At 37.1% G+C, this 27,967-nt stretch overlaps 1 protein-coding gene across 1 annotated transcript in view; it reads left to right on the forward strand.

The window, feature by feature from the left end:
- LOC107149731 (cytochrome P450 2C55) overlaps positions 1–27,967 on the forward strand; it is a 30,090-nt gene continuing 2,123 nt past the window's right edge. Inside the window, exons 1-8 of the mRNA XM_015494549.2 lie at positions 1–381; positions 1,491–1,653; positions 1,800–1,949; positions 11,804–11,964; positions 14,812–14,988; positions 18,863–19,004; positions 23,501–23,688; positions 27,392–27,533. Of these exons, the coding sequence (XP_015350035.1) occupies positions 214–381; positions 1,491–1,653; positions 1,800–1,949; positions 11,804–11,964; positions 14,812–14,988; positions 18,863–19,004; positions 23,501–23,688; positions 27,392–27,533 (1,291 nt within the window). The 5' untranslated portion in view covers positions 1–213. The remainder of the gene's footprint in view (positions 382–1,490; positions 1,654–1,799; positions 1,950–11,803; positions 11,965–14,811; positions 14,989–18,862; positions 19,005–23,500; positions 23,689–27,391; positions 27,534–27,967) is intronic.

Below are 27,967 nucleotides of genomic sequence, written 5' to 3' on the forward strand. Positions count from 1 at the left end.
GTCTCCAGGGTGGGGCTGTGGGAAGGAGTGCAAGTGTAGGGAACACCTTATTTTCATGTTTTTTTCCATGGGTCAAAGTCCACTCAGAAGAGAGATTAAAGGACAATCAGCTCATGGGCCACTTATGTGTCAAAGAGCCACAAGTTAGCAGGGAGTGTTATAAAATCTGTGGATTGCAGGCTCACAGCTGTTTCAGTTAGAAGAGAAGGTTCAATGGACCTAGTCGTGGCCTTGGTCCTTGGTGTTTCCTGTCTGCTTCTCCTCTCAGCATGGAGACAGAGCTCTGGGAGGGGGAAGCTCCCTCCTGGCCCTACTCCTCTCCCAATTATTGGAAATATCCTGCAGATAGATGTTAAGAACATCAGCAAATCCTTAACTCATGTAAGTATGCTTTGTGCTCCTTCAGTGGCTTGCAAAGGATGAATAATTCACTCTTTTAAATAAAATATACCAATGGAGGCAAATTGTTAAAAGATATTTTTATAAGGCAAATACTCCCTGTGGATTATTAGTTTTGATTTGTCACTGTCAGATAAAGTGAAATTATAATAATGCATTTTGCTAGGAGAGAAATAATTAAATTGTGTGGTAGATTCAAAATGATAAAGTACTAAGCTTCTTTGATTCATAGTCATTTGCTATGACTTTTTGCCTGAAGGTAAGTGACAGCACAAATGTTTTGAGATTAGAGATTTTATTCAAGAAGTCCTTTACTGAACATGGTGTATATTTTGTTTAGATTAGCCATGATAAACTTCTCCACAGAAGCAAATTTATCTGTTGTCAAGGAAATACCTATGGGTCTATAAAAACATATGTGAATAAAAGAAAGAATTTATGAGAGCCAGCTGAGTGGCATCAGAATGCTTTTGGGCACTGCATAGAGTTCCTGTCTGTGACCTATGAATGTCCAGTGTGGAAGGAATTGTCCTTCTATGGAATGCTTCATGTCCTGATATTTCTCTGTTGTGACCACTCTCTTCCCGAGTTAATAATATTGGTGGATCTCAAACTGGTCTATGCATTAGAATCATCTGGAGGGATGTTTAAAAATGGAGATCAGGTGACTCTCAAGCAGTGTCCAACAGCAGCTATTCTAGGCATTGGTGACTGATACAAATTGCTCAGGTACCAGAAGTTGACAAATTTGGATATTCTGTTTATTAGCTATGGGAAACTGAAATGAATCTGAAAGTCTTTGAACCTCAGTCTCTTTACTTGTAAAACAGTAAATAAATCTGTCTCAAGGTACTGATTAATTGTGACCATTCACATAGTAATTTCCCTGACAATTTCCTGGCAAATGAGTCATTGTGTATGTGGCGGCTGTAACAATCAACAACTACCATCTTATTTATGTATAAAATTCAGCAAGATTGAAAATTGTGTTTGGTAGAATAAAAATAGCAACAACATAATAATGTTAGTTGGAATCATGAACATTTTGAAATTATGACTTGCTAATATTTGCATTTCTTTCCTATTTCCAGCTGTCAAAAGTCTATGGCCCTGTGTTTACACTGTATTTGGGCAGGAAGCCCATGGTGGTGGTGCATGGCTATGAAGCTGTGAAGGAAGCCCTGGATGATCTAGGAGAGGCGTTTTCTGGAAGAGGCACTTTCCCAGTAATTGAAAGACTTAATAATGAACTTGGTGAGTGTGAATGTGCATGAGTGTGCAAGTGTGTTTCAGGCAGTGGTCCTGGGGATGAGATTTGAGCTCTTCAGACAGATCTTGGCTGCCCTGTGTCATTTTTCTCTTCTTTGCTTTGGATTTCTCTCTATATTTCATTCTGTTAGGAGTCATTTTCAGCAATGGAACAAAATGGAAGGAGCTCCGACGCTTCTCCCTCATGACCCTGAGGAATTTTGGGATGGGAAAGAGGAGCATTGAAGACCGCGTTCAAGAGGAAGCCCGCTGCCTTGTGGAGGAGTTGAGGAAGAACAGTGGTGGGTGACTCTTATGTTATTCACCTCAACACACTGCTCTCTTCTCTTATGAGGTCCTTCCAAACATTGCAGGGGTGGCCGGATATTTCATCCTTGGGTGGTGATTTCTATCTCTCATGGGGAGGAGGCAATGGTGTGAGGCAGAGAGCCAATGGGGCTTTCATGTTTGTATGTTTGTTTTTTTGTTCATGATGACTATGAATGAAGTGTAGGTAAAACACTCATTGAATCCTACATTTTCCCCAGCTTATTTATTTGTTTTCAAATCCATATATCATGAAGACAGAAAGTTCTGAGACTCAATACAAAAAAAAAAAGTCATTAAAGACTAACATTTTTCCTGTCATGTAATTGTGGATCAACTATTTCTAGAGCATTTTATCAGGGAGCACTTGTCAAGTAGATATGGGGAATGACCTCATCACATCTTTATGGAGCATAAGAAAGTGACATGTGCTGTCACTTAATTGTTTCATATTTGTTCCATCAGCCTCACTGACATGTCTGGGTTTGTTTTATGACCCATGCCTGCAATTTCTGACAGGAGTGGTGCTTTTCTGTGATTTATTTGCCTAGGCATCTCTTAGTGCAGGACTCATCTATTGTGTTCCCTGTAAACAATGAACTATTTTTTTTGGCTGCTACAAAATATTTAATTTAAAAAAATTTTAAATTTATTATATATGACAGTGGAATGCATTGCAATTCATATTATACATATAGAGCACAATTTTTCATATCTCTGGTTGTATACAAAGTATATTCACACCAATTCATGTCTTCATACATGTACTTTGGATAATGATGTCCATCACATTCCACCATCCTTGCTAATCCCCTGTCCCTTTCCTTTCCCTCCCACCCCTCTGCCCTATCTAGAATTCATCTATTCCTTCCATGTTCCCTGTCCCTGCCCCACTATGAGTCAGCCTCCTTATATCAGAGAAAACATTTGGCATTTGTTTTTTGGGATTGGCTAACTTCACTTAGCATTTTCTTCACCAACATCATCCATTTACCTGCAAATGCCATGATTTTATTTTCTCTTATTGCTGAGTAATATTCCATTGTGTATAAATGCCACATTTTTTTAATCCATTCATCTACTGAAGGGCATCTAGGTTGGCTCCAGAGTTCAGCTATTGTGAATTGTGCTGCTATAAACATTGATGTGGCTGTGTCCCTGTAGTATGCTGTTTTTTAAGTCCTTTGGGTCTAGACCAAGGAATGGGATAGCTGGGTCAAAAGGTGGTTCCATTCCCAGTTTTCCAAGGAATTTGAATACTGCTTTCCATATTGGCTGCACCATTTTGCAGTGACACCAGCAATATATGAGTGTGCCTTTTCCCTGATATTCTCGCCAACACTTATTGTTGTTTTTAATCTCCTCCTTGATGTATTTTGCAACCCATTGTTCATTCAGTAGCATATTGTCTAGTCTTCAGGAGTTGGAGTAATTTTTATTTTGTCATTGGTTTCTAATTTCATTCCATTATGATTTGATAAAATGCAGGGTAGTATTTCTACTTTTTTGTATCTGTTAAGAGTTGCTTTGTGGCATATATGGTCTATTTTAGACCATTGTCTAAAATGGTCTAAATACACTTTCTTCTCAGCACATGTGCTGAAAAGAAAGTGTTTTCACTTAATGAAGTGTATTCACTTGATGAAGTATAAAATATTCTATATATATCAGTTAAGTCAAAGTTATTGATTGTATTATTGAGCTCTGTAGTTTCTTTATTCAACTTTTGTTTGAACGATTTATCCAATGGTGAGAGAGATGTGTTAAAGTCACCCAAGATTATTGTGTTGTGGTCAATTTGACTCTTCACTTGAGAAGAATTTGTTTGATGAACAAAGATGCTCAATCGTTTGGTGCATATATATTTATAATTGTTATGTCTTGTTGGTGTATGGTTCCCTTGAGCAGTATGAAATGTCTTTCTTCATCCCTTTTAACTAACTTTATCATGAAGTCTACTTTATTTGATATGAGGATGGAAACCCCTGCTTGCTTCCACAGTCTATGTGAGTGGCATGAGTTTTCCCACTCTTTCACCTTCAGTCTGTGGATGTCTTTTCTATCAGATGAGTCTTCTGGAGGCAGCATATTGTTGTTTTTGTTTTTGTTTTCTGCCAGCCAATGTCTTTTGATTGGTGATTTTAGGTCATTAACATTCAGGGTTATTATTGAGACATGGTTTGTATTCCCAGCCATATTTGTTTATTTTTGTTATTTAACTTTACTTGTTTTCTCCTTTGATTAGTTTTTCCTCTAGGGTACTACCTCTCTGCTGATTTTCATTATTGTTTTTCATTTACTCTTCATGGAATATTTTGCCAAGGATGTTTTGTAGTGCCAGTTTTCTAGCTACAAATTCTTTTTTTTTTAAAGAGAGAGAGAGAGAGAGAGAGAGAGAGAGAGAGAGAATGAGAATTTTAATATTTATTTTTTAGTTCTTGGTGGACACAACATCTTTGTTTTTGTATGTGGTGCTGAGGATCAAACCCCGGGCCGCACGCATGCCAGGCAAGCGTGCTACTGCTTGAGCCACATCCCCAGCCCAAGCTACAAATTCTTTTAACTTTCATTTATCATGGAAGATTATTTTGTCATCAAATCTAAAGCTTAATTTTGCTGGATACAAGATTCTTGGTTGGCATCCATTTTCTTTCAGAGCTTGATATATGTTTTTTCAGGATCTTCTAGCTTTCAGGGTCTATGTTGAAAAATATGCTGTTATCCTAAATTGTTTTCTCCCTATATGTAATCTGATTTTGTTCTCTTGTGGTTTTTAAAATTCTGTCCTTATTCTGTATGTTGGGCATTTTCTTTATAACGTGCCTTGGTGTGGATCTGTTGTGATTTTGTACATTTGGCATCCTGTAGGCTTATTAAGTTTGGTTTTTCAACTCATTCTTCATGTTTGGAAAGTTTTCTGAAATTATTTCATTGAATAGATTGTTCATTCTTTTGATTTGGAACTCTATGTCTTCCTCTTTCCCAATAACTCTTAAATTTGGTCTTTTTATGCTATCCCATATTTCTTGAATGTTCTGCTCATGGTTTCTTACCATTTTTACTGTGTGGTCTACGCTCTTTTCAAGATTATATATTTTGTCTTCATTGTCTGATGTCCTGTCTTCCAAGTGATCTACTCTGTTGGTGAAGCTTTCAATTGGTTTATTGTTGCTTTCATTTCAAGGATTTCTGTTTCTTTTCTTTTTTTTTTTCTGGAACCTCTATCTCCCTGTTGGAGTATCTTTTGCTTTCTGTATTTGTTCATGTAGCTCCTTGTCAAAATGATATTCTGCTGCCTGTATTTGCTCTCTTTTATCATCCTTAAATGCACAGGATGATATGCACATTTTAATTATGTACATCCTGAACTCCTTCTCTGTCATTTCATCTGCTGTGCTGGCCATGGATGCTAATGATGTATTTTCTTGATTTGTTTGGGGCACTTTCTTCCCTTGTCTTTTCATGTTGCTCGTGTGTCTTCCCTTCTAGCTCTGTGGGCCTGGGGTGTTATTGTTTTAACCCTATAGGCTTATAGTGCTTCTGTATGGTTCCAATACCTCTCCTTTATGGGGAAGGACAACATTAACAGATTCCACTATCAACAATATACCACCTATGAACAATTCGTTGCTATTAAGATGTTTACAGTTTGGTCAATGTACAGAAATGTTGAATTATATTATTATCTATAATATAATCAGTAGGTTTGTAAAAGGGTTTACAGTTTCTGAAAAGGTGGACAATGAACTGGGGGTGAGACATAGGACAATATGCTGAGGAGGTAGTATGTGAGGATGTAGAGTTAATATATCTTAGGAAGTGTGAAAGAGAAATCTAATGAAGAGGATTAGTAGCAAGAGAATAGAGAGGAAGTAATTTTGGGTAGACAAGTAAGTGGGAAGTCAGTAGAGTACATAAAACAAACACACATATGTATTCAGAAAAATAAAGGATGTTAAAATAGTAACAATTGGAGGGGAAAAGAAAAAGAAAAGAAAAAAAAAGGCCTATACAACACACCTATAGTGTATTATTCAAATGCCCCAGTCCTCAAAATCCTAAATCATGCAAAGTACTTGGTTTCACATATGTTGGGGATGTGAGGCCAGGAGGATAGAGGGAGAGAAGAAAAAGAGAAAAATTAAAAAAGTCTCCAAGGAAGAAACCAGGATTGTTGATATCTTAGAGAGCAGTATCTTTTGTGCTTCCCTTCTCATCCAATAGGTGGTGTTGTCTGTTGTTAGCTGATATCTCTTCCCTCAGAATGGTGAAGGTAACCAGGGTGGAAAGACTGGTCCTGTTGTAGGGTGCCTGGAAGTGAGGAATGGGTCCCGCCAGTCCCTACAGGGAGACTACACCTCATGGTTCTCTTTTTGGGTCTGCTCATATGACTTGAGCATTGGGTCCTATCTCCCTTTATCTTGCCTGAAGATTTCCCAGTTCCTGATCTCTCCATTAGTCTCTAAACTTTAGCCCCATCTCCCTCTCCCTTAGTAGTTCCCAATTGAGGGACCTCTCTCACCAGGGCTTCCAGGGGCTGCTCCAGGGTCACACTGTGCACCTGTACCACTGAGAGATGTTTTGTGTTGGGCAGTTACTGTGCTGGGGAAAAGGGGGGAGTTGGAAAGTAGGCACCTGGCCAGCTGGAGTTCCGATCTGGGAACTTCCTCCACCAAATATGGTGAAGAAGGTAAGCCAAGATGGAGGCGGTCTGCTTCCAGCGCCGGGTTTTGGGTTGGGTGGGGAGAGCCAGGCAATGGCATTGTGTGATGTGTTCAGAAATGAGCTCTGTAACATTCAGTACTGTGGCTTTGGCTGCCTTCAGAGCCTGTGAGATGTCCCCAGGTGCATACAGATTACCATGTAGGGGACGGGACTATGGCAGTAGCTGCGGAGTTGAGTCGCCAGATGGAGGCGACCCAGGGATCCCCTTATTGGTAGATGGGGGTCCACAGGGGAGTGGCGGCTGGAGTTCCTGAGGGTAGGTAGCATCTAAGTGTCCTGCGTGGAGTGGAGTGGAGTGGCATCTGGGAGTTTTGCAGCGGTGCTAAGGTGCTTGCAAGCCCTAGTACTTTGGGAGTTGGTTGTCAGGAGCCAGAGTCCTCCTTGAATGCTGAGGTCAAGAGTCCTGCAAGGGGGCACAGCACTGGTGATTTCTGCATGAGAGAAGCTGTGTAGGGGTCCTCTATCACTCTCAGAGAAGCTACATTCTCCTTGCTCTTAATCATCCCAGGGACAGCTATAGAATAACTATTGATGATCTCTATAGTCCCGAGCCCACTGAAATTATTCAGATTATCCAATGAGATACACAGTGTACCTACCCTACTTCACTCATTCCTTCTGTTGCAAACTCCAATGAGGTTTTTGCTCCATGACTTCCCCTTGCTTCTTTTGCCTCCTGACGGAAATTGGCCCTGTGGGGACTAGCATTTTTTATTTGGGGACTGTAATAACTACCAGTCTTTTCAATGGTTATGATCTCCTGCTTTTTTGTCTTCAGCACATCCAAGCAAAAACAGGATCCCAGGAGCATCTTAAAACTATTTAGTTTGGGGTTAGAGGTTTTATGGTAATTACTTACCCCCAGTGCAAACTCTATTCATCTATGACATATTGATTTCCAGCTTGAAATTACCCTAAAATATACTAAGTTTTTTTCTAAATGAAGGGAAAGATTGAAAATCAGATTTTTTTTGTGTGTGAAACAAACACATTCACAGAGAGAAATTTCAAATTATTCCTTATCTTCCAAAGTAAAATAAGAATTTTTTTCTTGAAAGCTTAATGCCCTAGGATTTCACCTGAAAAAGTGCCAGACATAAGAGTTGTTAACTAAACAGTTTTCTATTATTTAATTCCCTATTATTTCTTCATAACACTTTTCATTCAAATTCCCCTTAATTATATCTATAATGCATATTTGGGGGCTTTTACATATAAAGGTGTTTTTTTTTTTGGCTAATTTTGTTACAGAAATTTTATTTAAATGTTGCCCATTCAAAAAAGAAAAATTTCCCATTTTCTTTTCTGTAAAATTATGGAATAGACCTAAATGATGTTCAAATTTAAAATTCGTAATAACATACTTTGCAATGGGCAAAGGTGTGACTTTGCAGTTGAGAGGGAGAAATAAAGAACGTCCATGCGCTTCTGCCCCTTTTCAATGCTTTATTCACTCAAATCACTCAATACAATTCCACTCTATCGGTTATTAATCAAGAAAATGACACTCCTGGGGCTGGGGTTGTGGCTCAGCAGTAGAGTGCTCACCTAGTGCGTGTGAGGTGCTGGGTTCGATCTTCAGCACCACATAAATATAAAATAAATAAACAGAATAAAGGTATTGTGTTCAACTACAACTAAAAAATATTTTAAAAAATGAAAATGACAATCCTTAATGCTGGGCACTGCAATAGACATAATTAATTCAAAGCAAACAATTCTAAGTTAATTCTAAGCACACTGCAAACACACTTAATCATGACAGACTCATTACAGACATTCCCTCTGCGTGCTAAGCTCAAGTGCCAGATCTGAAGTCTCAAGCTTAGGCCTTAAGTCCAGCAGATGCACACTCACTCAGACCACGGTGATCAGGTCAGGAACCAATGGAGGATTCTCCTGGGGTGACACTGATGGCCGCTGAGGAGACCATCATAAGGAGAAGTCGCTGCTCACCAGGATCAAGATATGGCTGTAGAGTTTCAGAGTGGTGAGGATGATGCAGAGGATCAGGCAGATGATGAGAAGAGTTGGGATGTTAGTCCAGGTCCTCATCAGGCTCTCTGGCATGTGGGGGCATCAGTGTATAGCTGGCTGAATGTCTGTTCATTTGCTCCTTCATTTATGCTAGATTTTGGGGCTTCTACTCACCCTTTTGATCCCTATCAGCCGCTACTGGGTTTCTCAGTGAGGTCTTTTGATTCTGGGGTCAGGATTACTGTACCAGTGAGTTGAGGCCTGATTTCTTGCCTCTGACTTTATCAGGACAAAGGCAAATGACAGTGACTTCACTCTGAGTTTTTATCGGGGTTGTGGAAAGTGACTTGCTTTTATCAGGCTCTGCCTGATGACAATATTAGAGGGCTCTGTAGGCTTGCTTGGTGGGGACTGTGGTTTTATTTTAAAATGGAGTTACTTGGGTTAAGGCCCTTCTTAGGTTAAGGCCATTCTTACACATTCAGTATTCTGTTGATAACTATATAGAGCAATAACCCATATTTCCACAGGAGCCCAAGATTTGCCCAAATACAGTAAAGGTGGACTCTGTGATGACGGACACTATTTCCTAGAGCAGGAGATTCTTTTTTTTTTTTTTTTTTTTTTTTAATTTTCCCTTTCAGTATTGAAATGAAGAAATAAAAGGACTTCATTTATTGATGTAACCTTTTGTGTTTGTCCAACCTGTGATTTAAATTTGAAATGAAGATTTCTTATTTCACTTATCTTAAGCTAATAGATCTATCTTAGAGTATGTGCTAATTTTTTAAAAAAAGTATTTATTTTAGTTGCTGATGGACCTTTATTTTATTTATTCATTTATATGTGGTGCTGAGAATCCCAGGGCCTCACACATGCCAGGCAAGCGCTCTACCACTGAGCTACAACCCTAGCCCCAAGAGTATGTGCTAATTTTTGTTAGGTTTTCTTTTCATATAACATGGATAGTTTTTGCCTTTTTACATTTGTATTTACCTGCAAATGCCTGCATTTCCTGTAGTTATTCTCTCTAATTTAGTCAGCTTCTGTGCTGGTTCTACATATAGTTCCTATAATTTCTTAAACTATTCATTCCATATAAAAGTTTCCAGGTTGCTTAATCCTTCCTATGTCAATGTTTAACTTTTTACAAGCTTCCCAGGTGGATGTGTGTGAGGATGGCCTTAGGCCTGAGCCTAAGCAACTCCAAATTATAAACTCCAGTTTGAAACCTGCAGTCTCACCAGGCACAACCACAGAGGCCTCCAGTATGACCTCAAACAAGTTACTTCCCTTACCATAATAAACAGAGTGCAGCCCCTGGCAGGCTGTCCTGGCCTGGTAAGAGGAAAAGGTGAGAAGATCAGGGGGGAGACCACCAGACCAGATGTGTTAACCCCAGGGTAAATGATGTCACTGAGAAATCTGGTGGTAACTGAAATCTGGTGGTAACTGATAAGGATTGAAGGGGGTGTCAAAAGCCCCCAAATTTAGTATAAATAATAGAGCAAATGAACAAATATTCATCCATTTGATACTGATGACACAAGCTGGAGAGCCTGTTGAGGACTGGACTGACATCCCAACTCATTTCATCTGCCTGAACCTCTGCATTGTCCTCACCGCTCTCAAACTCTACAGCCACATCTTGACCCTGGTGAGACCTGCAACTTCTCCCTAGGACTACCTCCTAAACAGGCCATCAGCTCCACCTCAGAAACCTGCCTTGGTTCTGGACCTGATCACTGTGGTCTGAGTGAGTGTGCATCTGCTGGACTTAGAGCCTAACTAAGGCTTGAGACTTTTGATCTGACACTTGAACTTAGCATGCAGAGGGAATGTCTGTCATGAGCCTGTCATGATTAAGTGTGTTTGCAGTGCTTAGAATTACTTAATCTAGAATTGTTTGCTGTGAATCGATTATGTCTATTGCAGTGCCTAGCATTAAGGATTGTTGTTTTCTTGAGTAAGAACTTGTAGAGTGAAATTGTATTGAGTGATTTGAGTGAATAAAGCATTGAAAAGGGCAAAAGCATATGGATATTCTTTATTTCTCCCCCTGGACTGCATAAGTCATACCTTTTGCTCATCTTGACAATGTGCTTCAGCACTAACTCAAATTATTAAGGGTTTTCTCTTCACCCCCTGTACTGAGGATTAAATCCAAGGCCTCTCCCATGATAGGCAAGTCCACTAACATTGAGCCATATCCCAAGTCCTTACTAGGTGTTTTATTTTTAAAGATTTTTTCATATTTTAATTAATTTATTTAGTTGTTTATGGACCTTTATTTGTTTATTTATTTATATGTGGTGCTGAGAATCAAACCCAGTGCCTCACACATGCTAGGTAAGCACTCTACGACTGAGCTATGACTCTAGCCCTTACTGTTTTTTTTTATTCTTTTTTTAAATTTATATATGATGGCGGAATGTATTACAATTCTTATTACACATATAGAGCACAATTTTTTATATCTCTGGTTGTATACAAAGTATATTCACACCCATTCGTGTCTTTATACATGCACTTTGGATAATAATGATCATCACATTCCACCATCATTATAACCCAATGCCCCCTCCCTTCCCCTCCAAGAACCCTGCCCTATCTAGAGTTCGTCTATTCCTCCCACACTCCCTCTCCCTATCCCATTATGAATCAGCCTCCTTATATCAGAGAAAACATTGACATTTGGTTTCTTGGGATTGGCTAACTTTACTTAGCATTATCTTCTCTAACCCCATCCATTTACCTGCAAATGCCATGATTTTATTCTCTTTTATTGCTGAGTAATATTTCATTGTGTATTTAGTGGCCACTCAAAGTTTTTACCCTTTGCCTTCCAAAGTAACAGGGACCTTGGATCAGAATCATGCACACAAAGAGTGATGTTTACTTGAGGCGTGAATATTAAAAGAGTATTTGTATAACAATTATTAAGACAGCTAGGATAGAATAGTCAATTTAGGATCAAAGGAAAAATGATGTGTTGATTTTAAGCATGTGAGAGTTCTGTGTCAGAATTGTTTTAGAGATTCTAAAGTTACCCTTGTTTGTGACTTTAAAAACACAGACTTTTATATGTATATTTTAATGTCTTTCAAAATTGTTTCCAATTCTTCAGGCTCACCCAGTGATCCTACCTTCATCCTGGGCTGCGCTCCTTGCAATGTGATCTGCTCCATTATTTTCCAGAATCGTTTTGATTATAAAGATAAGAATTTTCTTAACTTGATGGGAAAATTTAATGAAAACTTCAAGATTTTGAATTCCCCATGGATGCAGGTGAGGCCAAGATCATCTTTTCTTAACAACCATTTGTGTTTATTTCTCTGACAAGTCTGAAGTTCTACATCAGTGTCCATTGTGTTCACTATTCAAACATTTCTCTCATACCTCAGTTTATAGATAATTGTTTGGAAAGCAGATTCATCCTCCTTCCTGGTTTTTTGGTTTTCTTTTCTTTGTTTCTTTTTTTTTTTTGTTTGATAGTGTCTCTCTCTCCTTTCTGTAGAATGTTGTTTTCAACAACATGGCAAAAGTCATACATGGTATATGAAAAGAAAAACTAATGAAATAAGCACAAATTCTAAACTGTGTGACTTTTCTAAGTCATTTTTTAAAAGTCTGTAATCTTTGTCATGTGTGGTCTCTGAAATCTCTGCTCCTTTAGCTTATGTACCCGTAGTTTCAACAGAAATGTCCTTGAAGGTGAGGAGCCAAAAAGAGAGAGAAAGAAAATGGAGGACAGGGGGAGGAGAGAGAGGCAGAGAGTCAGAGAGAGAGAAAAGATGAACCAAAGGAAAGAAGAAAAAAAGAAGAAGGGCCAAAATAAATGGAGGGAGGGAGGGAGGGAGGAACTTTCTCCAGATTGACTCTATGCCAGGCAACTTGCTTGTAGGCAGCCTAGAATTCAGCAGAGGTGAAAACTTAGGGTCTTTTCTTAGCCCAAATTCTGCCCTGGGCCTGTTTGAATTTGTTTGAATTTATCAGAATGTGTGGGTGCTTTTGAATGTTGTAATTTTTCAAAGATACCCTCCTCCCAGCTTTCCTTCCTAGGCTGTTGTGCCTTCACTGTACTCTTTTGCCCTGGCTGGTTTAGGGTTGCTTCATGACATTCTAAGTTAAATTTTTTTTCCTTCTGTAGGACATTATGAGTTTTTTTTTTCATTATGAGGTTTTTGATATTGCCATTGTGCTTTTCTGCCCCAGTGAGTTCTGACTCAGATGAAGAGGATACAAAGGCTTTACTTCTGTCTTTCAGGTAGTCCTCGATAGGTTACAACAGAGAAACACAATCTCTGCTCCTCTGGAACCAAGAACCAGGGTCCCTCACTGGGAACAGGGCTACCCTCCTTAAGGCCACTGCCAAGCCAGGGAGGGAGGTGGGAGGAGCAGAAGCAATGCCACAAAGCTTTCCAGTGAGTTTTAGTTATTTTATTTTTTTAAACTCAGCTTTCCCTTTGTTGTAAACTTCTGTCTTCCAGAGTTCTGACAAAGTTGATTCTGCCAGCTTTTCCAAGATATTTTGAATTTTTTTTTGGTGGGGGATGGGCTCTCTACTGGTGCCTACTGTGAAGTAAATGTTTAGACACCACAGTTCTGTCCAGATCTTAGTATCATGGTATGAACCTCTCAAAAAGGTAGACAGCCCTTCATTTTTACAAAGACGACAAATGCCTGAATCTTGGGGTAGAATTCAAGCCAGTGGCTAGTGGTTTTCCCATCAAACCTCTGTTTCTAGGCAGCACTTTGGTGACTGCCCCAAAGCATGTCCAGGCACACAGTGGACGTCCAGGGCTCTTGTTGAAAAGTTTCCATGACCCACAGGCTGGTCTGCCAGTCAACACTAAGGAGCTCTTCATGACATTACTTGGCAGCAATATTGTAATTTAGAATATCAAGGATGGAGAATGTTGGGACACAGCTGCTGCCAGGATCCTCTGAATAGTGAGTGTGTTTGAGGCTTCAGCTGGTATCCTAGTTGAGAAAGTGACCAGGGTCAAGATCCCAGAATGATTGGTTTTGGGTGTAAATGAACCATAAGCAAACATCACACTATTACCCTGTGTTGAGCTACTGTGCCCTAAACTCTGCCTAAAAGATAATTGCATGATTTTATAGGAGTTATTTAACCACTCTTGTGTACAAGTGCTTGTCTATAAAATGCAGTGCTGGTTTTCATGGTATCTTTGCACCCCTCCCAGTTACAAAATCGTAATTCTGTTCCTGAGGCTTATTGCTGGTGGAAGGAATAGCAGGGAGTGGCTGTGTGCTCTGTATCAGGTTGTCCAAACGTCCTTAACCTCTGTGCTCATGTGTTACATGTGAATCATAGCAATTCATGGCATTCTATATTTCAAGGTTGTAAGTGAGAGAAGTGACATAAGGATGCCCTAATGCTGTAAAAAATGTATCAGGATGGGACATTCTTCTCATGTTTGATGACGTGGTCAGTTTATTCCCATCTCCCTGACAGCATGGAGGATTCCTTTATATGTGCAATCACATATTGGAGATCTAGCTTTAATTCACCATACTTTTTTTCTTTTTATTTTTTTAATTGCTTATTTATTTGTTATACATGACAGCAGAATGCATTTCAATACACATACAGAGCACAATTTTTCATGTCTCTGGTTGTACACAAAGTAGAGGCACACCATTTGTGTCTTCATACATGTAATTAGGTTAATGATGTCCATCTCATTCCGCCATCTTTTCTACCACCAAGCCCTCTCCTTTCCCTTCCCTCCTCTTTGCCCTACTAAAGTTCCTTTATTCCTCTCAGGCTTTCTCCTGACCCCCCTCACCCATTATAGATCAGCATTCACATATCAGAGAAAACTTTCAGCCTTTGGTTTTTGGGGATGGGCTTATTTCACTTAGCATGATATTCTTTAACTTCATCCATTTACCTGCAAATGCCATGTCATCACACTTTTTAACCATGATTGGCATAAGGTGTATATGACTTCAGTAATTTTTTTTTAAATTTAATTTTATTTTTGCTAAGTGGTCTCACTATGTTGCCCAGTCTGGTCTCCAGCTCATGGGCCCAGCCTACTTTGTAGCTGGAACTGTAGGTGCACCACTACTCCTGGTCTAATAAATACTACTTTAATCTTTAAGGTCTGCAGTGCTTTCCCTGCTCTCATGGATTTTCTCCCAGGGAGTCATAACAAAGTATTTAAAAATTTTGCTTACATAAAAAGTTATGTTTTGGAACAAGTAAAAGATCACCAAGAATCCTTGGACCTAGACAATCCCCGGGACTTCATTGATTGCTTCCTGATCAAAATGAAACAGGTAAAATGTTATTTGTTTGCTTATATTTTGTGCTTCTTTCAATAATAATTTCTTTACTTATTGGGAATGTAATTGGTCAGGCAAGAAACAGTTGGTAAACATTTAAGTGCCTAGTGCATGCATGGATCTGGACTAAACCTCTTGGAAGATTTAAAATTGAATTCTTAAATTCAGTTAGACTATATGGACACTGTTTTTAGGCACTAATAAACTGTCTGAGGAAAGACAGATTATATGCCTCTGGTGAAATGGAAATATGAACCCATTAGAAAATACAGAATACCAAGTCATAAAATAAAAGTAGACACAACCTATCACACAGCATGTGGGAGAATGAGCAGGAAGGGCTTAACCTATGTGGTCTTCTTGCTTGTCTTGAGGTTTGATGTAGATCTTCAAGTATTTGCTGAGAGAAATAGGGGAGGGGATTTCAGAGGAGAGGTTCAAATGTGTGTGGTGGTACAGATGGAGGAAAGAAGTCTGAGGTGAGTGTAACCAGAAATGAATTTGGGTAGATAAGGAGGTGGAAATTTCTTTCAAGTACTCTGAAAACCTGAACATTGGCCTGGAGTGGGATTTGATCAGGTATATGTATGAGCCAGCTATGAGATTTTTTCACCTCTTTGGACTTTGTCAGTTTGAAGATCATGAAACAAAATCAAGTCTTCACTCTTGTCATATTCTACAGCTCTACAGAAATGAGTTTTAGGTAGAGGAGTAGATGAGAGGCAAATGATAGGTTTTGTATGGAAAGTTGCAGTGGTGAGAACTGTGATGCTGTTTGGTAATTTTCATATACATCAACAGTGTGCAAGGGTTCTATTTTCTCCACATCTTCACCAGCTCTATTATTACTCTGAAGTAATTTGACTTTTTTTTTGCCATTCTAAATGGAGTGAGCATTTCCCTTATGATTTGTAATGTTGAATATTTTTTTTCATATATTTTGGCCATTTGTAAGTCTTCTTTTGAGAAGAGTTTATTCATATCCTTTGTTCATTTGTAAATAGTGTTATTTATTTTCTTGCTATTGAGTAATTTGAGTTCCTTATATATTTAGGATATTAGCCCCTCCTCATTTGCAAATACTTTCTGCTGATCTGTAGATTGTCTCTTCACTGTGATAATTGTTTCCTTTGAAGTGCAGGCACTTTTAGTTTGAGGAAATCGCATTTGCTATTTTAGTTCTCATTGCCTGTGGTGTTGTGGCTATATCTGAGAAATCACCTTCCAGACCAGTGACATAGAGGTTTTCCCTCTGGTAGTTTTTTAGTATCATGTCTCACAATGAAGTCTTTAATGAATTTTGAGCCGAGTCTTATACAAGGATTGAGGTAATGGTCAAATTTTATTCTTGGGTACGTGGATACCCAGTTTCCACGTTAACATTTATTGAAGAGATTGCCCATTTCCCATTCCTTTTGTTACTGTTTTGCTTTCTTGGTCTTAGAGGCAATGCCTCCAACTTTGCAGTGGTGAATATGATGTTTGCTGTAGGCTTGTCATATATATTTTTATATTTAGAATTTCAGGGTAAGTTTCCATTGATAAGCATGTCCCTCACCCAGTCCTATAAGATTTTTGCTGAAAATAATCAATTCACTGAGAATCTCATTATAATTCCCTTCTATGTTATAAGTCATCTTTACCTTGCTGCCGGGAAAATCCTCTGCATTAAACTTTTGGCAATTTGACTGTTATGTGTGTTGTGTGGTTCTCTTTGGATTCATCTTATTTGGTGTCCCCTGAACTTCCCAAACCTGGATTTCTAATTCTTTTTCCAGACTTGGGAAATTGTTATATATTTTGATAGGTTTTTTGCTTCTTTCAATCTCTGTTCTGGCATGACAATATTACTTATGTTGTTCCACTTGATTGTGTTCTTGATGTCCTTAAGCTGTCGTCACTCTTTTTCATTCTTTTTTTTTCTTCTCAGATTGGCAGCAACCTACATTTGAATTTACTGATCCTTTCTTCTGCTTCATCTATTTTGCTGTCGAATTCCTCTGTTGAATTTTTCAGTTCAGTCATAGCATTCTCCATCACTATAATTTCTTTTTGGCACTGTTTTATATTTTCTATAGTTGTTGAGAAATATATTTTCTGTAATTTGCTGAAATTCTCAGTTTGTTCTTTTTATTTATTTATTTTTATTTGTTCTTCTTAGTTACACATGACAGCAGAATCCATTTTGATAAAATTATACAAGCATGGGATATATCTTATTCTAATTAGGAACCCATTCTTATGGTTGGGCATGATGGTAGGGTTTACTTAGGCCTTTTCATATGTATATATTGGAAAATTATTTTAGATTTTTTTCTACTGTCTTTCCTATTCCTATCCCCGCTCCCTTCCTTTCATTCCCCTTTGTCAGTTTTTTCTTTCATTGCTCTCTCTCAGTAAGCATCTTTATGACAATTATTTATGTATAATTATAATGTACTAATAAAAGAAGAAAAATATAAAATGCATGCAAAAATATAAAAAACCCTCAAACAACACATGGATGCATGCTCCCCTCTATTCCCAGAGTTGGTGAAGAGACAAACCATGCGGAATTTTTGAGTTAGGGTGTAATAACTGTGGTCTAATCCCTCCTCTCCTTAGGGAAAATCTGAGTGGGGGTGATTCCTTCAAGATTGTGTGGCTTTAGTCCTTAGGGTGGGGTCACTGCCCAAAAATCTTGTGGCTTTTACATTTCATTTTGTATGGATGTTTCCTCTGATGGCAACTGTGTAAGACTTTCTCAACTGATTTCTGACTTTCTCTGAGAGGGAATTGATTTGTGTAGAGGTGCATTCAGGGGAGGAGGGAGAGGCAAGTCTCTTATTCAGCTTTGTGGCTCATGTTGTGCTCTAAAAACTGCAATCTTTCACTTTTTTTTTTTTTGTACCAGGGATTGAGCCCAGGGGTGCTTAGCCACTGAACCACATTCCTAGCCACTTTAAAAAATATTTTTAATTGTAGATGGACATAAGAACTTTATTTATTTATTTTTTAATGTGGTGCTGAGGATCAAACCCAATGCCTCACATGTGCTAAGCAAGTGTGCTACCACTGAGCCACAACCCCAGCCCAACCCTCTAGCCTTTTTTATATTTTATTTTTGAGACAGAGTCTTACTAAGTTACTTAGGGCCTCACTGCATTGCTGAGGCTGGCTTTGAATTCACGATCCTCTTGCTTCAACCTCTCTAATTGCTGGGATTATAGGCATGTGCCCCTGTGCCCAGCTAAAAACTGCAAACTCTTGATTATGACTCATAATATCCTACAAGATTTGGCTCTGATTTATCTTTTTGTATCAGTTAAGATTCTGTGTGTAAATAAGAAAGAAAAAAATTAACAATGGATTAAAAAATAGTATGCATATCTCATACACAGAGAGTCTCCTATTGTTTAGTCCAGAGCTAATACTATAGCCCTGAATCACCAAGAACTCATGTGCCTGCCATTATTCATCACTATACTTGTTGTATGAGTCTTTGCATTAAAGCTGAAATACTCATGTTCCCAAGTATTGCCTGTACCAGCTCCATTGTCACATATGTGTTTTAGTAAGAAGAAGGAAAGAGAAAATCATACTAGCAGATTCCTTCTCTTACATCTTTGGCTTCAAATATGTATCATGACCAACATAGGTGCAATAAAATCTGGGCAATGGAATTTTAAGGCAAACAAGAAATAAGGGGTATAAAAAATGAAAATTGGGTCAACTAATTTACATTCTCTGCTATACAATTCAGTTGTATGCATAATATACTTTCTATTTCTAAATATGCTTATTTTTGGAATAACCTGTGTTATTTTGGATTTATTGTAATTCAATATGATGGTAGCTATTTAATAATTAAATAATCAAACATTCCTAGGAGAATCACAATCAACAGTCTGAGTTTACTATTGAAAGCTTGTTGGCCACTGTAACTGACATGTTTGTAGCTGGAACAGAAACAACAAGTACCACCCTGAGATATGGACTCCTGCTCCTGCTGAAGCACCAAGAAATTACAGGTATGAGCACAGAGATGTAGTTGACACATTGCAAGTCTTCTCCACAGTTTTCCTCTTAGAGAAACTTAATTATCAAAATGTGTGGGCTATGAGATATCATTTTTACTAATGTCACAAGGGGATAACAATGAGACAAATTTGGAAAATAGAAGAAAGTGAATGAGAGAAAAGTATATGTATTTTAGTGACAAAATACTCTGGATAAAGAGTTTGGATGTCATGGGAGGGAATTTTCAGCAGGCACAGGCATCCTTGTATATTGGTTTTCTAGAGAACGGACCACTTTGAATAATAGATGTGTTCTTATAGATCTTTATTCTGAAACTGTGGTGTTCTGATATGGGGTCAGGGAAGATGGAAATTATTTGTTAAAGCATAGTAAATAGTCTGGAAATTTGGTAAATGGCTTGAGAAAATTTCCAGATTCTGAGAAGTATTTTAATAGCTCATATTTATGAGAAAGAGATGATATTTAGGCAGAATATGTGCCTAATGCATTTTATTATTCTAGAAGTCTGAGTCTAGATAAATACTTGCCAAGAAGAGACTTTTTTTTCTGAGTTATTAGTAGCTTTCTCTTTTACAAGCAACCTTAATTTTTTTAAAAAAATTACCTCTCAGCAGATTCTGTTAATAAACATATATTTTTCCCTGGGTCAGAGTTCCATTGAGATGATAATAAATTAATTACAAATGAGAATTACTTCTATGTAAGTTGAAGAGTGTAGAAATTAGCAGTAAATCTTTTTTTTTTTAATTTTTTATTGTGGGTTGTTCAAAACATTACAAATTTCTTGACATATCGTATTCCACACTTTGATTCAAGTGGGTTATGAACTCCCACCTTCACCCCATACACAGATTGCAGAATCACATCAGTTACACATCCATTGATTTACATATTGCCATACTAGTGTCTGTTGTGCTCCGCTGCCTTTCCCATCAGCAGTAAATCTTTATAAAACTTTGGAAGGAAACAGAACACATGAACAGGAGGTGACTAATTAGGCAGAATGATTGAAATCGTACCCTGAATGTCATAATAGGAAGATTTAACATGGATGAACAGGTCAATTTGTGTCCCTACAACTTTCATAAGGCTCAGTATATTGCAGAACCAAGTGTCAAAGAAATAGAGGGAGGACAAATCAGAAACAGGAGGTCTCCCTGCCCAGGTTCCTTCCATCTCACCATTTATCAGATAACTTCTCCTAGAGGAAAGGTGATCACTCTCTAAAGTAACTGAGCCTAAGGGCCCAGCACTCAGGAACACAGACACTGGGAAAGAATGGAGTGCAGGGCTGAAGGAAGGGTTAAGTAAGAGTTCACTCAAATTATGAGACCCTTACCTCCTTCTCCATCTTATTCATGCTTCAGCAGCCAGGTGTAAACTCTAGAGAATGAGTAGTGCCAATGGAAAGACCTCCATGTTTTTTTTGCCATCTGGAAAAAAAATCACAACAAATGTCCAGAGAAATGAATAAAATAAAAACATTCATTTTATAGAATTTCAGAAAACCAGGCTTAAAGGAGAAATTACCAATACTTTCAAGGATAAATCAAGTCATATATGAAGATTAAGAAAGAGAGGGGCTGGGGATGTGGCTCAAGTGGTAACGCGCTCGCCTGGCATGCGCAGGGCGCTGGGTTCAATCCTCAGCACCACATAAAATAAAGATGTTGTGTCCACCGAAAACTGAAAAATAAATATTAAAAAAGAATGAGAATGACAGTAGAATTCTCAATAACAACTGTCTTCTGTGCATTCATAGACAAAAAATATTTTCATGCCTATAAGTTGGCAACATTTTACTTCTTGTCTTTACTTTCTCAGAAAGATACTAAAGGATGTGCTCTATCCAAATGTCTGAAACCAAGTCAGAGGAAGTCATAGGTTCCAGGAATCAGGAGAGGTCAATGGACGAGTAAAACAATTATAATGGTTTTACTTGTAAATATCTTTCTTTCTTTATTTTTTTAAATTTATTTTTAATTTTTAACTTGTTACATATGACAGCAGAATGCATTACAATTTATATTATACATATAGAGCACAATTTTTCATATCTCTGGTTGTACACAAAGTAGAGGTCAATGAGAGAGTCCTTGTTGCTGGGCACCTGTCCTGGAATGGGTCAGGTGGATAATGCAGGTATTAGAAAAGACACCAAGAACCAAAGAAACATGAGTGATCGTTTGATGATTTTAGTAATGAGAAAATTCTTACTAGAAATTTGAAACATACATGAAAATTTGCAGTAATTCTAAATTGGCATCTAAAAGTTAGGAATTAAAATAGACACTTTTTTAAGTCCAAGACTGTTTTGCTTCACAAAAGCTGAAGCACAATTATAATTGTTTTACTTTAAATGATATTTCTTCCTTTCTTTATTTTTTATTTTTTTTTAAAATTTTTAATTTGCTATATATAACAGCAGAATGCATTACAATTCATATTACACATACAGAGTATAATTTTTCATATTTTTGGTTGTACACAAAGTAGAATCACGCCACTTGTGTCTTCATACATGTACTTAGGGTAATGATGTCCATCTCTCACCATGCACAAAACTCAACTCAAAGCAGATCAAGGACCTAGGAATTAAACCAGAGGCACTGTGCTTAGTAGAAGAAAAATTAGGCCTAAATCTACATCATGTCAGATTAGGCCCCGACTTCCTAAATAAGACTCCTCTAGTGCAAGAATTAAAATCAAGAATCAATAAATGGGATGGCTTTAAACTCAAAAGCTTCTTAGCAAAAGAAACAATCAGTGAGGTGAATAGAGAACCTATATTTTGGGAGCAAGGTTTTACCACATGCACATCAGATAGAGCACTAATCTCTAGGATATATAAAGAACTAAAACATCTTGACACCAAAAAAACCCCATATAACCCAATCAATAAATGGGCCAAGGAACTGAATAGACACTTCTCAGAAGATGACATACAATTAATCAATAAATATATGAAAAATGTTCAACATCTCTAGCAATTAGAGAAATGAAAATCAAAACTATTCTTTTTTTTTTTTTCAGTACCAGGATTGAACCCAGGGCTGCTTAACCACTGAGCCACATCCCTAGGCCAGGTTTTTTCATTTTTTATCTTGAGACAGGGCCTTGCTAAGTTGCCGAGACTGGTCTTGAACTTGCAATCCTTTTGCTTCAGCCTCTCAAGCTGCTGATATTACTGACATGTATCACCATGCTCTGCTTACTTGTAAATGATATTTCTAAAGTCATATTAATGAAAACAATGAATACTGACAAAATAATAATTATGATATTATTACATTGGGAAAAAGAGAGCAGGGAAATTTTACCTGTTTGTGTGTATGTGTGTGTGTGTGTGTGTGTGTGTGTGTGTGTCTTTGTATACTTTGCACAAGGTGATGATAGAGATGTAAGTCCTTATTTCTATTACCAGTAAGTTTTAGATATTGTCTAAAAATAGTATGATCAAGTAATAGAAAGTCATTGTTAATAAAGGTCAACATAATTTACGGAAGAAACTTCTAGAATGTTTCAAAGTAAGTGCCTTTGGGGAGTGTATTTTCATTGCAAGTTGAAAATAAACACACATATACAGAGCACACAAACCCATGTGCACATAGAAATATGTCAGTGGAATTCAAAATTTGAAATACCTTTTGTTAACTTGTTGTGGAATTGATTATTGTCTTCCATTTTTCTTTTTGTGAGGATAGTAATTTGCATTCATATATATAAGATATTTATATATTGAACTACTTCATTGTTTCCATGTATTAGTTATCCTATACAGTAATGTGTAGATGTGTATAGAATTATATTAATGCAATAAAAGAGAATAAAATCATGGCATTCGCAGGTAAATGGATGGAGTTAGAGAAGATAATGCTAAGTGAAGTTAGCCAATCCCCCCCCCCCACAAAAAACAAAATGCCAGAAGTTTTCTTTTGATATAAGTAGGCTGACTCAATAGTGGGNTAATGCTAAGTGAAGTTAGCCAATCCCCCCCCCCACAAAAAAAACAAATGCCGAATGTTTTCTTTGATATAAGTAGGCTGACTCATAGTGGGATAGGAAGCGGGAGCATGGGAGGAATAGACGAACTCTAGATAGGGCAGAGGGGTTGGAGGGGAAGGGAAGGGGCATGGGTTATTAATGATGGTGGAATGTGATGATTATTATTATCCAAAGTACAGGTATGAAGATATGAATTGGTGTGAATTTACTGTGTATACAACCAGAGATATGAAAAATTTTCTGTGCCTGTGTAATAAGAATTGTAATGCACTCCACCATCATATAAAATAAAAATAAATAAAAAATTAAACAAAGAATTATCTTAATGCTTAGTTTATAGGAGCTTATGTATCCACAGCAGAGCAATTCTAAGTGTAGCTGTATTTTATGGCCTTATAATGCTTCATACTTCATGTAGCCTTGAATTATTGTGACAAATATACTATTTTCTCTTACTCTATTTTTTCTTGTATCTTACCAGCTAAAGCCCAGGAAGAGATTGAACATGTGATTGGCAGACACCGGAGCCCCTGTATGCAGGACAGAAGTCACATGCCCTACACAGATGCCGTGGTACATGAGATCCAGAGATACATTAACCTCATACCCAACAATGTGCCCCATGCAGCGACCTGTAACATTAAATTCAGAAACTACATTATCCCCAAGGTAAGATTGTTTCTATTATTCTGCATCTCAGTGCTTTTAAAGTTCCTGAATTCACAGTATGGTCCCAATCCTCTACCAACACAGGATGAGAGAGGTGAAAAACTCACACTTGTGGCACTTGATGGACTTTGTGCTGTTTACAGTTTTAGACTGTAAAGCTTTCCAAGACTTCCTGATTGGTGACATCTTCCAAATTTGTTGTACTTCTTTGATAATTTCTTTTGGCAACTCTTAGGTGTTTATATTTCCAAATGAAAGTTAAAAGTCCATATTACTAATTTTCCAAAAAGCTTTTCTGAGATTTTTTTCAGATTTTGTTAATAAAGTTCAACATAATTTACAGAAAAAACTTATAGTTTTCTAGTTTAATTTAGAAAGCATTGGTGTCTTGACATGTTAATTCTTTCAGTTCATAGATACAATTATGTTCCAATTCTTTTGGGCTTTAATTAATTTTCTTTATATATATTTTTGGTTTTCAATGCATCAGCTTGCACATTTATGTTTTTTCCCTAAATAAATGAGATTTTTGAGTTTATTGTAAATAGCGTATTTTCAAAAATGCCTTTGTCTCTGGCATATGGAAATCAAATTGACTTTATTATTTATTATTTTGATGATCCTATGCTGAGCAACCTTGTTAAATTCACTTATTATTGCTAAATAATTCATAAATTTATTAATAATTTATGTGTGCACATTTTATTGCATGGTTCAATACTTGTTTTAGTTCTTATTTTCTAATTCTCATAATGTAAACATTTTTAATTTTTATTTTTCTAAATTGTACATAGGGTAACATGTAGTGTTTAGATACATGTCTATGTTGTATAATCCAGTTAAACATCTTTATTCTTTTTTTTTTTTTAAATAATATTTATTTTTTAGTTTTTGGCGGACACAACATCTTTGTTTGTATGTGGTGCTGAGGATCGAACCCGGGCCGCACGCATGCCAGGCGAGCGCGCTACCGCTTGAGCCACATCCCCAGCCCGCAGCCCAACATCTTTATTCTTAATGTTTACCATTTCCCTCTAGTGAAAGCATTCAAAATTCTTTTTTCTAGCTTTTCTAGAATACATAGTACACAATTGCTGTCTAGAGTCACCTGACTCTGCAATGGCACTCCTGAACTTCTTTCTCCTAAATAATTGCAACTTGTTACCCATTGGTTAATCTTCCACCCTCTTCCTTTCCTAGCCATCTGGTGAACATCAATCTAATCTCAATTTTTTGAGATTTTTAAAAAATTGCACATATGAGTGAGATCAAATACTTCCTTTTCTGTACTTGGTTTATTTCACTTAACATGGTGATCTCCAGTTCTAGTCATGTTGTTGCAAGTGAAGGATTTCCTTTTTTATGGCTAGATAGTTTTCTGAGGGTATATGTACCACATTCATTAATTTGTGGATGCTTAGGTTGCTTGCATTTCTTGGCAATTGTGAATAGTGCTGCACTCACCTAGCATGTGCGAGGCCCTGGGTTCCATCCTTGGAAAAAAGCCAAGTAAATAGTGGAAGCTGGATCCACACAGCAGGCTGGGTAACTGACAATTTCCCTGTGTGGCTACTGCAGTCTTGTAGCATATTTTGAAGTCACGTAGTTTAATACTTCCTGTTCTGTTCTTTGTGCTCAAGATGACTTTGGCTATTCAGGGATTATAGTGTTTACATACAAAGTTTTGCATTTTTTCCAAGTCTGTAAGAATGTTTTTTGGTATTCTGTGGTGAATTTGTATATTGCTTTTGGTAGTATGAACATTTAAAAAATACTTGTTCTTCCAATCCATAGAAAATGGGTTATCTTTCCAATTTTTAATGTTTTCTTCAATTTCTTTCATCAGTGTTTTATAGCTTACATTATATAGATTTTTTGTCTCTTTTAAAAGTTATTCCTAAAGTTTTTTTTTATAGCTATTGTAAATGGAATTGCTTCAATATTGGCATATAGCAATGTTCCTCAGTTTTATGTGTTGATTTTGTATCCTACAACTTTGCTAAATTTATTTATTAGTTCTAATAACTTTTTGTTTGATGAAGTCCTTAGAGTTTTCTATATATAAAATTATCATTTCAAAACATTGACAATTTGGCTTCCTCTTTTGCACTTTAAATGTCCTATATTTCTTTCTCTTGCCTGATTGCTCTGGCCAGGATTTCCAGTACTATGTTGAATAAAAGTGGTGAAAGGGAGCATTTTGTCTTTTTCCAGATCTTAGAAAGGAAGCATTCAACTTTTCTCCATTAAGTATTATATTTTCTTTTAGCTGATTAATATGTATATATATANATATATATATATATATATATATATATATATATATACACACACACACACACACACACACACACATATGAATAAAATAAAGGCCATATATATTATATATAATATATAATAAATAAAAATATAATAAAGTCCATCTATATATTTCTTCTATATGTACTTTGTTCATTTTTTTATCATGAAGGAATGTTAATTTTATCAAGTGCTTTTTCTACATCTATTGAGATAATACTATGGTTTTTGCCTTTCATTCTGTTGATGTGGTTTTTCACATTTATTAATTTGAATATGTTGTGCTACATATATCCTTGCACCCCTGGGATGAAATTCAGTTGAGCATGGTGAGTAATATTTTTAAAATATTTTTAATTGATTTTTAAATATTACATATGTCCAACTACATCAGATTGTGACTGGAGGCAAAAAATATCAGTTTGTACTATTATTGGTGATACTAAGATTCAAACTTGCTATGGGGATGTCTTCCAGATATTTCTGTTGTTGAGATGATAAAAAAAAGTCCATGGGATAATACTAATATCCTTTTCCCCAAATATCTCACCCAATAGATTTTACATTAATCAATGATCCCTGCCTGGGTTGATGATCTTACCTGAACTGTTGCAAAATAATAACTTTTCTAATTTTGCAAACCTGCTGTGTTTTAAAGAGGATTCATCTGTGATGATGAGTTCCTTCCCACTTTATTCTTTATTCTAATTAGTTGTACATGACAGTAGAATGCATTTTGACGCATCATACATAAGTGGAGTATAACTGCTCACCCTTCTGGTTGTCCTTTCCATTTTAAATCAAAAGGAAAACATTACATTTCAATGATAAGCACTCAATAGGCATTATTGTACTTGTTAATATCTTCTCAGAAGTCATCTTAAATCAGATCAGCTCTCCCATTTGAAAAAGGCCTATAAACATCAAATTACATAGTTATATTGTGTGCATGTATAAATATGTAACAACAAATTGAACCATTATGTACAACTATAATGCACCAATAAAAACTATGGAAAAAAAGACAAAAAAAGACTTATAAACAGGTTCCAAATTCTACTGACATTTTGGGAGGGAGCACAAGCTCTGGTTTTTAATCATAATCCACATACCAGTTGTGTGAATACTGAAGTAGTGAAGTAGAGTAACATGTGGAGAAACTTTGTGTACCAGCTTGGTGCTAAGTAGAGAAATTCAGAAGGTTTTGCACTCAAATTGCAAAGTATTTGATCCTTCAACTGCTAATGCAGTTTTTAATTGGTTTGACTTCCTGGAAATGTCATTGCTTTTCTTTGGACCTGGATTTCCACATTTATAGATCAAACAGATTGGATTAGGTGAGCTACATCACGTCCTCCCATCCTTGAAATTTTTGTAACTTATTTTGACTGTCTTCTCTTTTCAGGGGACAGACTTAATAACATCACTGACATCTGTCCTGCATGATGACAAAGAATTCCCTAACCCAGAGACTTTTGACCCTGGCCACTTTCTGGATGAGAATGGCAACTTTAAGAAGAGTGACTACTTCATGCCTTTCTCAACAGGTAATAAAGATTTACTTCCACTAGTATTTTAGGGGATAAGATGACTTTTTTTTAAAGAGATGCTGTTGCCCAGGTTGGCTTTGAACTCCTGAACTCCAACCATCCTCCACCTTAGCCTCTGAAGTATCAGGGACTACAGGCATACACCACTACACTCAACTCTGAAACATAAATTCTGAGACCAGTTGGAAATTATGCGGTGCCTCCTTTGGGACTGGTACATTTCTTTTTTATACATCACTAGAAGTTCCCCTTCAATGCCCATGAACTTTCCCTGGACATGACATGTCCTCACTATTGTGCTACATTAGTGGGGCTTTATGGGATGTATGACCGGTTTTCCAAATGGAGAAAGCTCACAGTCGAAGTTGGTTGAATTATGCCTCTGGATATACAAACAAGTTACTTAGCTGAAACTTCTAAGCATTTCATTC

The sequence above is a fragment of the Marmota marmota genome, unplaced genomic scaffold (assembly GCF_001458135.2).
Source record: "Marmota marmota marmota unplaced genomic scaffold, marMar, whole genome shotgun sequence".
Classification (NCBI taxonomy): domain Eukaryota; kingdom Metazoa; phylum Chordata; class Mammalia; order Rodentia; family Sciuridae; genus Marmota; species Marmota marmota.